Source organism: Podarcis raffonei, chromosome 2 (genome assembly GCF_027172205.1).
Source record: "Podarcis raffonei isolate rPodRaf1 chromosome 2, rPodRaf1.pri, whole genome shotgun sequence".
Lineage (NCBI taxonomy): Eukaryota > Metazoa > Chordata > Lepidosauria > Squamata > Lacertidae > Podarcis > Podarcis raffonei.
Window position 1 is genome coordinate 105,461,190 of NC_070603.1, and position 15,155 is coordinate 105,476,344.

Genomic DNA, 15,155 nt, shown 5'->3' on the forward strand with positions numbered 1-15,155 from the left:
TACAGTCCTTTGCACGCGTTCTTGGGAAAGGGGTTGACAACTTTCCCCCCTGACAGACCCTGTCGCTGTGCCAGTAAAGGCAGCTTGATCTCTGCAGGCATTAAGAACATAGGAAGCTGCCTTATACTGAGCCAGGCCATCGATCCATCTCGCTCAGCGTCATATACCAATGTTATATATTTGATGTTAGCCGTCCTGAGCCTGGTTTTGGCTGGGGAGGGCGGGCTATAAATAAATTATTATTATTATAAAAAACTAGTGGTAGCCAACATTGTGTGTGCTCCAGATGTTGCTGGACTACAATTCCCATCAATCCCAGCCAGCCAATGGCCAGGAATGATATGTGATGTTGTCCAGTGAGAGGAAGGCACCAAGTTAGCTGCCCTGGTCTACCCTAACTGGTGGTGGCTCTCCAGAATTTCAGACACAGAGTTATAATCTAGTCCAGTGTTTCTCAACCTTGGGTCCCCAGATGTTGTTGGACTACAACTCCCATCATCCCTGAACTCTGGCCTTGCTAGCTAGGGATGATGGGAGTTGTAGGCCAACAACATCTGGGGACCCAAGGTTGAAAAAGGCTGATCTAGTCCTTCCTGAGACCGTCTGCACACGAAACAGATCCTTAGCCATTGAGCTGGCCATCCCCCTCCCCCTCCCACGCCAGTCAAATAAAGATGCATAAATTTCAGGGATTTAGGATATTATTATTATTATTATTATTTTAAAAATCCTGTTCTTCAGCCAAAAGAGTCTCCCCAGAGCAGCTTACAAATCACTAAAAGGGAAATGGCAGCGGTGGTAATTGCAGAATTGGATGAGACCAATTTATCACGAGGAAAAATTGGGCGAGAGTGGAGAAAGCGCCCTCCCCCTCAACCACCCACGCTAATGGTTCAGCCCACGGACACCCCCCTCCTGACTTCGCACAACGGCTCGTTCCCGCCTTTAGTGTTTTTTAAATCCCCTGAGGGGCGCTGCTACGTCACGGACGCTCGGCTCCGCCCCCGCCCCCTTCTTCCCCGGCGGCGGAAGTGACGCCACGCCGGAGGCCGGGGCTTCCGGTGCGCAGGCCACAGTGGCCCGGCTACCAATGGAGGAGCCCGCGGGGAGGTGATTTTCCTTCTTCTTCTTCTTCTTCTTCTGCTTCTCCTCCCCATTTCCCTCTCCCTCCCCAGCTCTCTTCCGGCGGCCCCCCCGCCTCGCTCGCTGCCGCTGCGGGAGCTGCTTTCCCCCGAGTCCGCGGCCGCTGCGGCCTCTACGCCGCCTTCCTCGCACTCTGGGTGAGCGCAGAGGAGGAGGAGGAGGAGCGGGGGGGGTGAGCCGGGCCTTGTTTACATGGAAGGGGAGGGCGAGCGGGGAGAGGTTCCGCCTTCCTTTGGGCGGTGGGGGCTGAGGGTGAGTTTCAGGGCTTGGGGTGCGGGGTTTTTTTGGGGGGGTTCCTTTCCCGTTAGACCCACAAGGGGGGCAGAGTGCACGGGAAGCAGCGAGGGGGTCCCGGCGCTCTCCCCACTCCCATAGGTGGTTGGGTGGGGGGAAATGTGGGCGAAACCTTCTTCCCCCCCCGCCTTTGGGACCAGCCCACTTGGCCCTGCCAGCTTCATCATATTTTAATGTCTTTTAATCTTGTTTTTAAGTTGTTTTCATTCAACTTGTTTTTATTATTGCTTGTTAGCCGCCCTGAGCCCGGCCTTGGCTGGGGAGGGCGGGGTATAAATAAGAATTATTATTACTATTATTATCCAAAGAATGTAGGCTATGCACTTGGGTGCTTCCTGAGCCTCCCTAGAGAAAGGGAAAATGGGGAGGTGGATGGTGGGAGAGGTCCGTTGTAGGTTATTGGTGCCGGAGCTGCCTCTTTGTCCATGCTCTGTGTTCCTTCCCACCACCACTCGCATGCGAAATGATTTACAACCCCTCCCCGCACCTGCCTTGGCATCACAGTGGCTGCTCTAGCGTTAGGTATTTCTGCAAGTGGATGCTAAACGTTTTAAGTTGGCCTCCCTCACCCACGTGTGTCCAAAACATCTGGGATGGCAGCAGGCCGGAGTAGGCTGAAGCTTAAGTAGTGCCACCTGCGTGTGTGTCCACGTACAGGTTGTGCAAATACAGTGGTACCTCGGGTTAAGTAATTAATTCGTTCCGGAGGTCTGTTCTTAACCTGAAACTGTTCTTAACCTGAAGCACCACTTTACCTAATGGGGCCTCCTGCTGCTGCCGCGCCGCCGGAGCACAATTTCTGTTCTCATCCTGAAGCAAAGTTCTTAACCCGAGGTACTATTTCTGGGTCAGCGGAGTCTGTAACCTGAAGCGTATGTAACCTGAAACGTATGTAACCCAAGGTACCACTGTAATATCTTTTGGAAGGAAGCAAAATGTGTGTATTGCAGAATACATACAGTCTACATTTAACTGTTCATAAGATGGGGAAGGGTATCACCACAGAGTATTTAGCAGCGGACGAGGGTCTGTGCAGAAATGTATTTAACTTTTACATTTTGTGTGTACAGGTAGCATTTGCAATGTGGTACAGAAGGCACTTCTAAGTGGAAGCTTTTGGCTAGGCAGGTTGGAATGTGTGAGCTTCGCTTCTTGAGCATCAGAGGTCTTTGTCACCTTCACTAAGTCTGTGGTCCCAGCCACATTTGCATAATTTGCTGGGATTTGGGTAGTTAAGGGATAGGTTGCTACCAAGTAGGCCACTTTGCTTTTGTTATGTTAGGTGGCCCCTGTTCTGAAAGGAATACTCTTGATTTAGTGAGGAGTTATATTACAGAGCGGGGGGTGGGGTGGAGAGAATCTGTGGGTTTCCAGGTGTTACTGGTCTGCGACTCCCATAATCCCTGGCCATTGGCCATGCTAGCTGGAGCTGAAGTCCAACATCATTTGGAGAGTCACAGGTTCACTGTTTCTTCTCAAGAGTTATGTAATTATTTGCTTCTGGTTGAAATTTTCCCTTGTGTGTGGATATTACTTAAAGTAGCTTTGGACTAAGGCTCGTAATTGTAGCAAATTATTTCTGGACATATATAGTATTCATGGGTAGTTCTGTCTCCTGAAGGCTTTGTATAATCTTATTTTAAAACTGAGCATTTCATACTGTAGATAAGTGCTCAACACAAATTTTGTACATTCTCCATGATACATTGAGCTGATCTTGCATGTCAGAGCTGCGTCAAAGCATCCAAAGGACCAGTTACCTTTCAAAAAACGAAGTTTCTCTGTAGTTGTTTCACTGTGCGAGTCAAGTTGTTGTAGCAAAATAATTGCAATGGTCTTAATGTCCTAATCTGGCATACCTAGGTTTGGGAACAGATACTGAACTACTGCTACCCATGTGGATAATAGAATTCCTTGGTCCAATTCATGTCACACTACAGTTTTCCTAAGACAACTGACTCTAGTACAGAGTTAATCAGTTCCTATCGGCTACTGTTGACAGTAATGAAAACAAACAGGTGCAGGACAAGAGACTGATTTGGAGCAGGGGGAAGTGTCTGATCCCAGAATTCAGATGTGAGTGTATTGGGCATCCTTCTCCAACCTGGTGCCCTCCAGATGTTTAGTATTACATCAGGTTGGAGAATGCTGGTACAGGCAGCCCCTGATTTGTGTGGGAGTTGTGTTCCTGGCCCCTGTGTGCCTCAGGGGAGTGCACATAAGCCTGTTCTGCCCTCTTCCGGGTCCAAAACGACCCATGTGCCAGAAGTCACACATCAATTGAATGTGTGCTAAATAGTTGCCACCTGTATTGGCCATGTGTGTCCCCTTACACTGTGTTGACTTTCTTTCATGTAAATAAACATTGGCTATAATTTTTAGTAGAATCCTGTGGAATCTATAAAATCTGTAGAATCCTGGAAATTGACCAATTAATTCTTATTTTATTTATTTAAGACTTTTATTCACTTCCCTTTAGCCACAAAGGCTCTTAGAGCAATTGACTTAACCAATGATAAGATGATGCCTTCCCTAAGGTTTGTAATATAAAAAGACATGGCATATGAGGAAAAAAGAATGTGAGAGAGAAGGGAAAGCAAACTCCAGCACAAAGCTCTTATAATGCACTTGCATGGTTCTGTCTGTGAAGATTCTGGATGTCCAGAAGAGCAGCAACTTCTTGTCTATGCCAGCTGTCTTGCCCTTGATAAAGAGAAGTCCTTCCCCAGGAAGCACTCTTCCCCACCCTGCTCAGATGTGGGAGCAGAGCAGGCGACAGTGTCCACACCAAAAGATATGGATGGCACACAGCTCCTCAAGCAGCTGACTTAATGGCATTGGAATCCTCACATGAGAGGGCTTGATGGAGCCACCATCCTCTCTTGCCAAAGGTGGTGGCAGTTCTGGCTGTCTTGGCCTCAACAAACAACAACCCCACCTTGGCAGTATCTGTCTCCCAGACCAAATCTGGAAGCAGAGCAGCAGGAGACAGTGTCCAAGCCAAGAGGACGGGGGCTGTTCCTGCCACACCATCCCAAAGACTACAAAGACAATGTGGTTGCTGTAGTCGTGTATGGGTAGCACTTTGCAGTACTTCAGGCATCTTAAATGTATTGCCATTCCAAGGATCAGGGCACTATATGAACATAATGAGTTTTTATACAACAGAATTTTATTCACTAACAAAGGATTGAAAGAGGCTTGGATTCTGAAGGGAGAAAGCATCCAAATACTCTTTTACTAGAAAATGAGGATTGTTGAGGATTGTATTAAATACTTGTTCTCCCATGTAACTGACCTTCCCACATAATGTTTCCATGTTGACTAGTTCCTCTGGCAGTTGCTCTAATTTTTTTCAGAGTGCCTGCCTCTGGAAAGCATATGTAAGTTGGCCTTTTTAGTAGTGTGTTAAAATTTCAGGTATAGTATTGCTGTTGTTGTATGCTCTAGACAAAAAAAATAAATCAATATTCTACGACAGCATGAAGCCTGAATAGAAATTTCTCTCATATTTCCCCTTTATATTCCATTAGTTTATACCAGGCGTGGCCAACTCCCAAGAGACTGCGATCTACTCGCAGGATTAAAAACTGGCAGTGATCAGGGCAAAGTTGTTGAGCCCCGTGTTTTTGGGAGAAAGAAAGAGGAACAGCCACTCGCCAACGGATCGCTTGGGAGTACAGTGGTACCTCGGGTTACATACGCTTCAGGTTACAGACTCAGCTAACCCAGAAATAGTACCTCGGGTTAATAACTTTGCTTCAGGATGAGAACAGAAATCGTGCTCTGGCGGCGTGGCGGCAGCAGGAAGCCCCATTAGCTAAAGTCGTGCTTCAGGTTAAGAACAGTTTCAGGTTAAGAACGGACCTCCGGAACGAATTAAGTTCTTAACCCGAGGTACCACTGTATATTCTTTCTGTGGCTCCCCTCTGGGGAAATGTGCTCTGAGACTCAGAAGCCCAGTTATGTCACCCCTTGCCTGCAGAGCTGGCAGCCCCATACGCATTTTCAAACACTTCCCCTTGTGGAGTGTTCCCTCAGCCTCCCCATCTCTCCTCACCCTTGGCCAGCCCCAGGGGCACCATTTGTCTGGGGACCTTGTAGCCAGGGCTGCTGCAACAAACAGCCACTCCAGCCTTTGGAAGGCAGAGATGCGAGAGGGCATCAGAGGAGGGATGGGAGGAAAGAGGGATGGAGGCCAGGATTGCCTGCGGCACCCCTGACCATCATTCAAGGCACCCCTGGGTGCCACAACACACTGGTTGAAAACCACTGCTGTAACTAATGATGGCGAGTGATACTAAAAGCTAGTAATTATCCATTTTCTTCTGCGTTCTGACAAATATCTACTGCCACAGAGAAAGAGTAACATATGCGCTTGATGTAATGCTGCTCTCCTATGTGTAGTTCTTACCTATGTGAAGTTCTTTAGCCTTAAACCACGGGTGGGGAACTAGCAGTGGGTAGAACAACAAGTGTAAATGTTAGGTCTGTACAGTAGGCCATGCTCTCCCTCTGCTTGGGGGGAGTCCTGAGGACCAGATAGGGAGGCTTGGAGGGCTGCATTTGTTCCCTGAGCCTGAGGTTCCCCACCCCTGCCTTTAAACAGAACTAGCTATTCCTTAAAGGCTAGGTGAGAAACAGATCTGTGCTTTTAAAAAAGAATATTGTAGAGCTGGGGAAAGTTCAGAAGAGGACAACCAAGATCAAGGGGCTGGCGCAACCCTACTATAATGAAAGGTTACATACAACCTTTGGGGCGGCTTTAGGAAAGAGGTGTACAAATCAAACACAATGCGTAGTCTTTCCCCCTCTTTCATTACGCTAGAGTCCCCAGATTAATCTCAGCAGCTAAATGGTGGAAAAACGACATCACACCACGCAGTTGAACTGTGGAATCAGCTGCCACAAGATGTAGTGAAAGGGGAAAAGCTTTAAAGGGGGATTTAAACAAATTTATGGAAGATAAGGCTATCTGTGGCTACTAAGCATGATGGCGGTGCACGGCCTCCAGTCTTGAAGGCAGTACAGTGTTACCTCGGGTTAAGTACTTAATTCGTTCCGGAGGTCCGTTCTTAACCTGAAACTGTTCTTAACCTGAAGCACCACTTTAGCTAATGGCGCCTCCTGCTGCTGCCACACCGCTGGAGCATGATTTCTGTTCTTGTCCTGAAGCAAAGTTCTTAACCCGAGGTACTATTTCTGGGTTAGCGGAGTCTGTAACATGAAGTGTATGTAACCTGAAGCATATGTAACCCGAGGTACCACTCTATGCCTTTGAATGCCATTTGCTGGGGTCACAGGCAGTGGGGTGCTTTTGCACTAATGTGCTGCTTATGAGATTCCCATAGGTGCCTGGCTGGTCATGCTGAGAACAAAGCTAGGCTAGATGGGCCTTTTGACCTCATCCACTAAGGCCATTCTTAGGTCATTATGGGGTATGTGTGTGGACTTTTCCCTCTCCACCTTTCTCACATGGAGTAAGTCGCCAGTTTTATGCCTAGGTAGGTATATGAGGATAACCCCATAGGGCATGGGTAGGCGAACTAAGGCCCGGGGGCTTCTAAATCCGGCCCACAGATGGTCCAGGAATCAGTGTGTTTTTACATGAGGAGAATGTGTCCTTTTATTTAAAATGCATCTCTGGGTTATTTGTGGGGCATAGGAATTTGTTCATATTTTTTTTCAAAATATAGTCCAGCCCCCCCCCCCCCAAGGTCTGAGGGACAGTGTACTGGCCCCCTGCTGAAAAAGTTTGCTGACCCCTGCCATAGGGAATTGATTGATGGTGGTTGTAATAATGGGAGTGGAAAAGAGAAGGAACTTGGATGAGTGGGAGTGAGGAAGGGGACTTGTAATCTCCTTAGTACTGTTTGCAAGACTGATATAAAGGATTTGGCTGTGGCACATTTTGAGGGTACTTGAAGAAATTTGTGGTTGTTTAGCATTTATCTTTTGATCTTCATTCTCTTAAGCTGAAGGAAGCTGGCGGAGCTCAGGACAGGGCAAATCAAAATGCATGTTGGAGTGACCGCAATACCTACCTAACATACTATAAAATTAAGGGATGGGAAATACTATGAGTTAACTGAGATTTTTCTCCCCATGATTTGCATTTGGAATTTTATAGTTATATTTCTCACTGTTACTGGCTAATTTACAGTTGTGAATTTAAAAGAATCATTAAAATTCTAATGTGTTCAGGTTCTAATGTGTGTGTGTGATGGACTAGCTTTTATTTAGGCAAATATAATAGAATATTACTGCCTTGTATAGGAAAGTCCTTGCTATGGTTTTATAGTCAGATGGGTGCATTATGTTCTCCAGTGTAACTTGTTAAGTTGCCTTGAGGATTATTGGGGATCAGAAGCCAAGAAGTAATATGGAGCTTAGAGAGTCTCTGGAAGCAATCATAAGGACATTTTCCTGGTCTAATTGAAATAGCTGATATTTACTTCCAAGTAAACATGCGTAGAATCAGATTGTGTTTGATATTTGACTGTGTTTCCTGCAGCTAAACAGGTAATTTTTTTATGAATGTAAACCAACTCTGAGACTGGATCTGAGTGTATACTCCACTAGACCAGTCTGAGAGAAGTATAGTATTTAATTCTGGCCTATTTTATGCACCCTAATCAGTAATTCTGATTTACTTATTGTGTTGATCAGAAGATGTAAGTTGCAGCTTGCTAAAGCCGTGATTTGCTCATTTAGCTGATGAGCTCTTTAGAGAATGCTTCTAGTCATGGTTGCTAGCAGTAATCAAATGTAAATAGACAAGTAAGTAAGTAAGTAAGTAAGTAAATAAATATCGGTGTAGATAGAATTCTGCCATTAGCTATTCTGATATCTCCTAAGGATTAGTGTGCTTTTAAATAGATAATATTAGGGGCTAAGCCGGGCTCTGCATTAGTTGCTATGCTAATAATTTCCTGCCTTCTGAGCTTGGAATATTTGATGTGTTAATGTGATAACTTTTGGTGTGCTTATCTTTCAGTCCTTGGGCAAGAGGCAGGCATATCTCTCCATTTCACCATTCAGCTATTAATTCAGCCAGCTTGCTTTTCAGCTGTGAAGCAAGGGGACGGTGACACTTTAAAAGGTCATGGGAACCTGAGTTATGCACTGTCACTGCTTCTGCATAGAATTTAGTACCATTAGTTATACGGAGGTGCAATTTTTGCCAAGAAAGGTTATCATCCAGGTGAGGCAAGTAAATGGCAGATGCGAAAGTTTGGGGAGGGTAAAGTGGTAGCGGGCAGTGTGAAAAGGGGTGGTACTTTGCAGAAAAGTGACTTTTGGAAGCAGGAGGTAGTAATAATAATAATAATAAATTTTATTTATATCCCGCCCTCCCCAGCCGAAGTCGGGCTCAGGGCGGCTAACAACAATAAAACAATACAAAAGTACAACACAAACAACACTCTAAAATCAGAGAACAGTCGTAGAGAACAGTCGTATGTATACAGAACACCATGGAGAGGAGATGCGAAGAAAGTAAAATGAATTTTATTTGAACAGTTGTGAGATACTAGAATCCTTACGTATAGCAATATAGAAAGGTGGTATACAAATTAAAAGTGAAATTTTAAAAATGAAAAATAAATCCTGGGTCCAGCCCTGTGGTCAGATCCAGTTTCCCAGTGCTGCATCAAACTGAAGTTCAGGCCATAGGGATAGGGGTGTAACCAGTCGACTTGGCAGCATGTGGACACCCTGTCCTGGGTAGAGTTGCCTTCCTCCTAAAGAACAAGCCATCTTTGACTGGTTGCCTTCTCTCCTCTCAAGTAGGCATCAACAGGTTTTCAGCTTGGAGGAGCTCCTTGGAGTCTGCGTTTCTACTTGATGCACACTTGGCAGCTGTCATCAGGATTTCCTTATTCAGCTACACCAGCTCTGCCCCCTAGGATGTCAGCCTGGCAAACTGTAATGGACTTGACACAGGGCTGTCTTTGAAGGTTGTTGAGGAACTTCGACTACTCCAGCATGCAGTGGCTAGTTTGTTAACGAGATTGGGCCAAACGTGCCATATTGCACTGATCGTCAGTGAGCTGCACCACTTATTTTTGAAGCACCACTCAAAGTGTTAAGGGACGCGGGTGGCGCTGTGGGTTAAACCACAGAGCCTAGGACTTGCCGATCAGAAGGTCGCGGTTCGAATCCCCGCGATGGGGTGAGCTCCCATTCCTCGGTCCCTGCTCCTGCCAACCTAGCAGTTCAAAAGCACGTCAAAGTGCAAGTAAATAAATAGGTACCACTCCAGCGGGAAAGTAAACGGCATTTCTGTGTGCTGCTCTGGTTCGCCAGAAGCGGCTTAGTCATGCTGGCCACATGACCTGGAAGCTGTACGCTGGCTCCCTAGGCCAATAAAGCAAGATGAGCGCCGCAACCCCAGAGTCGGTCACAACTAGACCTAATGGTCAGGGGTCCCTTTACCTTTACTGTAAATTTTGATCCATAAAGTTATGCGTACATGCCCTGAAGGAATGCTTTCTCCGTTGTGTTCTCGCCCCATTTTTGCAGGCCTTTTGATGAGAGACAGCTGAGGGTGCTGCTACCATCAGACGCATGGCCCCCACTGTGCCTCTGGTCAGCCCTCTCCACTCCTTTAGAAGGATCAGAAGTGGTTTAGAAGACCTTTAGAAGGACTTTTTGTCCTTTGTGAAATACTTTAATGAGAGCTGAAATACTGGAAACCCTTAACACTTCTAGGTGGGCAATTTGAATGTCTGCTGTTAAGATTTGTTATGTTTTGATTATTTTAAATTGGGCTCTTTGCATCTGTATGGTGTAGTGTACGGTTTTTAGTTTTCGTAAGCTGATTTTCTCCCTCTGTTAGAAAACAAGGAACAGACTGAAACAAATAGAAATTAGCCCAATTAAAACAGAAGATGGATACATTTCTGTGGCACTTTTCAAAGTCTGTTGCAGTTCTTTTCCCACTCAGATTTACAGCAGCTGGAGCCCTGTGAGGTAGACGGAATAGGGGGAGTGAGGCATGCAGCAGGGATCTGAACATGACTCCTGAAGCGACCTGGGCATAGGAATAATAAGCATTCAATGTCTTACAAAAAAGTGATCTGCCTTCATTGCGTATGAACATCGCTACTTACTATTTTAACTTTGTTGAATTCCCGCCCTGCTCCCCATAAGAATTCTGTTGTTCTTGTCAGGCTATTTGCAGGCATTTTGTCGGCATTAAACTTACTCGTATATTTTCCTCCCCCCCCCTTTCCCCTGCCCCAAATTTAGGAGGCAGAGAAGTCAAATGAAGTCAAAAGAGCGATAAGAGTTGTTGAGAAAGAAACGGACGTTACTCTCCTGCTCCGCAGTTTGGCTGAGCACTACGATGTCTGTGGACATGAACAGCCAGGGCTCTGACAGCAACGAAGAGGACTATGATCCAAACTGTGATGAGGAGGAAGAGGATGAAGAGCCTGGGGACATTGAGGATTACTATGAGGGGGTGGCAAATGACGTGGAGCAACAGGGAGCAGATGCCTTTGACCCTGAGGAATATCAGTTTACCTGCCTGACTTACAAGGAATCGGAGAGTACCCTGAATGAGCACATGGTCAGCTTGGCCTCTGCATTAAAGGTGAGCAGCACTGTGGCATGCGATGAAGGTGCACCTTTAAGGCTGCAAAACGGACAAGGAAAACTTGAACCGCTTGGTCTGCCATCAGAGCTGTAAGTGAAACATGACCAAAACTGCTGTGGATCTGGGGTGGCTGTGTTTCCAGTTTCGCTTTGTGTGTGTGCCCCTTTTCACAGAGCACAAGTGCTTTAATACTCGTAGGCACCAAATATGGCTGAACTCTCCTTTACTGACTTCCTAGTACTTAACACAGGCCTAGGCAAACTCGGCCCTCCAGGTGTTTTGGGACTACAATTCCCATCATCCCTGACCACTGGTCCTGTTAGCTAGGGATGATGGGAGTTGTAGTCCCAAAACATCTGGAGGGCCAAGTTTGCCTATGCCTGACTTAACACTTCTTGTTTAAAAAGGTTTCTAGTGCTCAGTGCTGTATATTTTTGCGGTGGTGTCTGTTCCAGGCTTAAGGTCAAATGGGATTTGGGGTAGGATTTCTCTCCCTTTTAGTCACTGTTCATACTGTGGCTCTCGTTTCTTCCCATGGTCTTTCAATGCTAATCTCCTTATCTGTAGTAACATCTTTGCAAATGCATCTCCTCTTCACTTGCCACTGCCGTTTCAGTCCTTTCTAAAATGACTGCTGTAAAATGCAGTATTGCAGTTGGTATAAACTCTGGTGAACCGCTGACATAATTATCTCTTTCATAGACCCTTTTCTTTTGCAAAGCATCTCAAAGGAGAAAGAAAGTCAATTGCACCTGTCCTAAGAGATCTGTCAAACCAAGCTCCCACATTCGCCATCTTGCATGGAGAAGCTGAGGCCAAACCAGAATGAGAAGTCATTTATAGGGGCATTAGGAAAATGGAAGGATGATGTGTAGCTTGTGAGCCTGAAGTTACTGGCTGTTTTCTTCTTCTTCTTTGGCGATCACTCGTAGCCGAGTAAGATTGTCTTCCATAAACACGGTTTTAACAGTGAGTCTGTAAGTGACTGTGGAGGCCAGTTCTGGATCAGCATGTCAGTGATGCCCATGCTGCTCCCCCAGGATGAAATCTAGAATAAATAAGGCAAAGTGTTGTGCTGTGCTAGCTTGCATTAAGCAAAATGGTAGCTCTTGATCTGAGCTTCATTTTGGGTTGCTTAAGAGTTCTCAGTGCAACTGGAAAGCACTTTATTTGTAATTCTTTGTTGCATCATAATTGGGTCTTACTTCTGCAATGCACATTTGGCCCCAGAGGTTATTGCAAAAGAGGAAGCCCAAGATGATATGCAAATAACTGAGGAGCTAAAATAGATTCCAAGTGAGTACATGGAGAAAAGACACATTAAAAGTTCCAGTTCAGCAATTTGATAATGTGTTGTTCATCTTAAGGAGAAATAATCATAGACTTCAGGAGAAGCAGACTGGGTCTCCTGAAATCCTATAATTACCATGACAAATGGATTGTTAGAGGTAGGCGCTGTTGCCTGCTGCTGTACCAGTGACTAATTGCTTCTCAGGGGGGAAAAAGACAATTTCTATGCGTGTTGAAGGGAAGAGAACAATAATCTGTAAGTATTTGGTTAATAATGCTTGGGCAGTAGCCTTAATTTAGAAGCCCTTTTGCAGATGCTCAGGGGCGAGTTCAATTTCTGAGCAGAAGCCAGCATTTGACACTTGGTGCAACCCTTCTGGCATAATCATGACACATAGTAATGGACTGCTGTGAACTTAAAGCCACTAACAACTCTTATCACCAAGAAAATAATGCACAGAATAGGTTTCTGTTGCTCATCTTTTAACAGCACTATAGACACTTGAAACCTCACCTAATATTCACCAGGCTAAGAGTTATGAACCAAATGAAACTCTGGACACAATAAATTCTGTGAAGCTTAAAGGTAAAGGTACCCCTGACTGTTAGGTCCAGTCGCGGACAAATCTTGGGTTGCGGCGCTCATCTCGCTCTACAGGCTGAGGGAGCCATCAAGACATAATTGAGAACGGCAGTCTTGTTCTGTATGCGCACATTAAGTGCCTGATGTTCCTGGAAAGGACAGTGGAGCTCTGAATTCTCTGAAGGTGTCCTAATAGATGCATGGCCCACACTTAAAAGTTCATAGCTTCATTGTGGAATCTTACTTGCTCTTTAGAAGCTGTTTTTTCCAGGGGTCTCCTTCCTCAACTTTTGAACTGCCATCTAGATTTGACAGCGGAAATAACCTAGATTCTTAATTGGCATTGTGCTCTTCAAATGCATTGTCAAGCTGCATTCCCTTCGGCAGGAAAGAGCATATATTTCTCGGCTAAGCCAAGTTTGAGGCAATTCACGGCGAAGAAATCAAGCAGTTGTAACTCTGGGAATGGATTTAGTGTGCTGCCTTGCTTTTCTCCAGCCTGCCAAAAAGAGGTGAAGGCAAAGCCTCTATTAATTGGAGTTGGTGCTTTTTAGCCAGGCTCACTTCCCATTTTGGTTAAATGATACTCTGGATATCATTATATGAGCAGCCTCCATTGAACCCCGGGAGCCTAATAATTACAAACGTGTCATGCTTTGCAATTACCGCTATGTCACCTTAGATACCTTGAGCAATTATTCTTAGCAGTGCTTAAACCGTGCTGTGATTATGTTCACCTAAACAGCTTTGATAATCCTGAGCTAATCCTTTTGTGACTGCTTCTAGTGTGTTGTGCTGCCAAATTGGTCCTCCAGAGAGCTGCCTTGGTTGGCTGCTTTATTTGTCATGTTGGAAACAGGGTCTGCATCAGCATCTTGGCAGGTCTGGCTAACGGCTACCACCAATGCTTTGCTGCTTCTGCTGCTCAGTGCCCCCCTTATCTTTCTCTTTGCAGCGACAGAGCCAGCTTATTATTCCCCCCAACACTGCACCCCAATTCCTTTTGCTCCCCGCCCCCTTACTTAAAGCAACGTGATTTGTCACTGCAATAGTGGTAACCGTGCTGGTGGCTTTTTCTGCCTCTTCCTCATAACCTGGACTCTGAGAAAAGGCCAAATAAGTTTTCCTTTATAGCAAGGTGTTCTGGGATAGGTGACCACAAGAATGTTTGCTTGGGAACTAGGAAGACTTCTTAACCTGGAACTTTTAAAGCACAGAATGCAGAGCCCAGGCAAGGCAGCAGGAGAGAAGGTCGATGGTCACCCAGGCTCTTCCAGGCTTCCCTCACAAGCAGTAAGCACACATTGGAGCTGGAGACACTGTGTTTCACTGTACTTTTAAGGCAAATATCAAGTTAGATAAACTTGCTTAATGGTCCTTGTCGAGTTGGCCTCCCCTAAGGTCAACAATTATCCTTGTTCTAACATTTAAAAGAGACCTGTGTCGGGATCAAGCCATAAGTCAGAGCCTCCAGCTTAGCTCTTAGTCCAGAGGAATTTGGCCACCCTCCAGGTGCCCGGCTTGATTCCTTATGACCTCCCGTCTGCGACTCCCGGCAAGATCAAAGGAGGTCTCCAATCGGCGATTCTCCTCAACGTGAAGAGAACACACCAGTCCTCCCCCACCTCCATTCCCAGGGGGGGGGAAAGAGACAGACAGAAATATATTTACATGTCTTTATTCCTGTCGTTCAGCAGTACAGAGAAACCATGTCTGCACACTCTGCTTCCCACTGCAGAGAGAGAATAAACTCCTCCCATGTACTTCCAGTACAGGGTCATGTGCTGCTCTGAGGTAACATCCGGCTCTCAGAGCACTTTACAGACAGTCCCAGTTTCCCACGGGACAATCCAATAACACCCGCATCCTGTTTACCATTACAGCCACCTGGTGCTTGCTTCTGCATTGCTCCTTTTTCGTAACATCCTCCCCCAAAAGAATCAATGCGTGTTGCAGCAAGCAAAGCATGATCCAGAGAAGAAAACAAACAGTTGTTATACACATAACACTCCCCTGTTGTTTCAGTTCCACCCTTGGAACTCCCCGCCACTGGTTTCCCCAGTGTACCTCTCTGGTTGTCTGGTTTCCAAGGAATGAGTGCATCTGCATTACCTTGGCTAGCAACTCTCTGTTGTGTCTTTGTCTCTGACTTAGACACAGCTCCAACCTGTCCTCGGTTGTTTACAACAGCAACACATGCAACAGCTAAGTTAGCAAACTCTTTTGAGTACCTCTTGGGTGGTT

At 45.9% G+C, this 15,155-nt stretch overlaps 1 protein-coding gene across 4 annotated transcripts in view; it reads left to right on the forward strand.

Moving 5' to 3' along the window:
• The first annotated feature begins 1,016 nt into the window (after window positions 1-1,016).
• Window positions 1,017-15,155, forward strand: part of ARIH2 (ariadne RBR E3 ubiquitin protein ligase 2) — a 41,107-nt gene continuing 26,968 nt past the window's right edge. The window contains exons 1-3 of one of the 4 annotated variants that reach the window (XM_053378407.1): window positions 1,079-1,110; window positions 9,229-9,395; window positions 10,690-11,035. In XM_053378407.1, the coding sequence (XP_053234382.1) occupies window positions 10,787-11,035 (249 nt within the window). In that variant the 5' untranslated portion in view covers window positions 1,079-1,110; window positions 9,229-9,395; window positions 10,690-10,786. The other 3 variants (XM_053378404.1, XM_053378406.1, XM_053378408.1) reach the window with 3 other exon arrangements.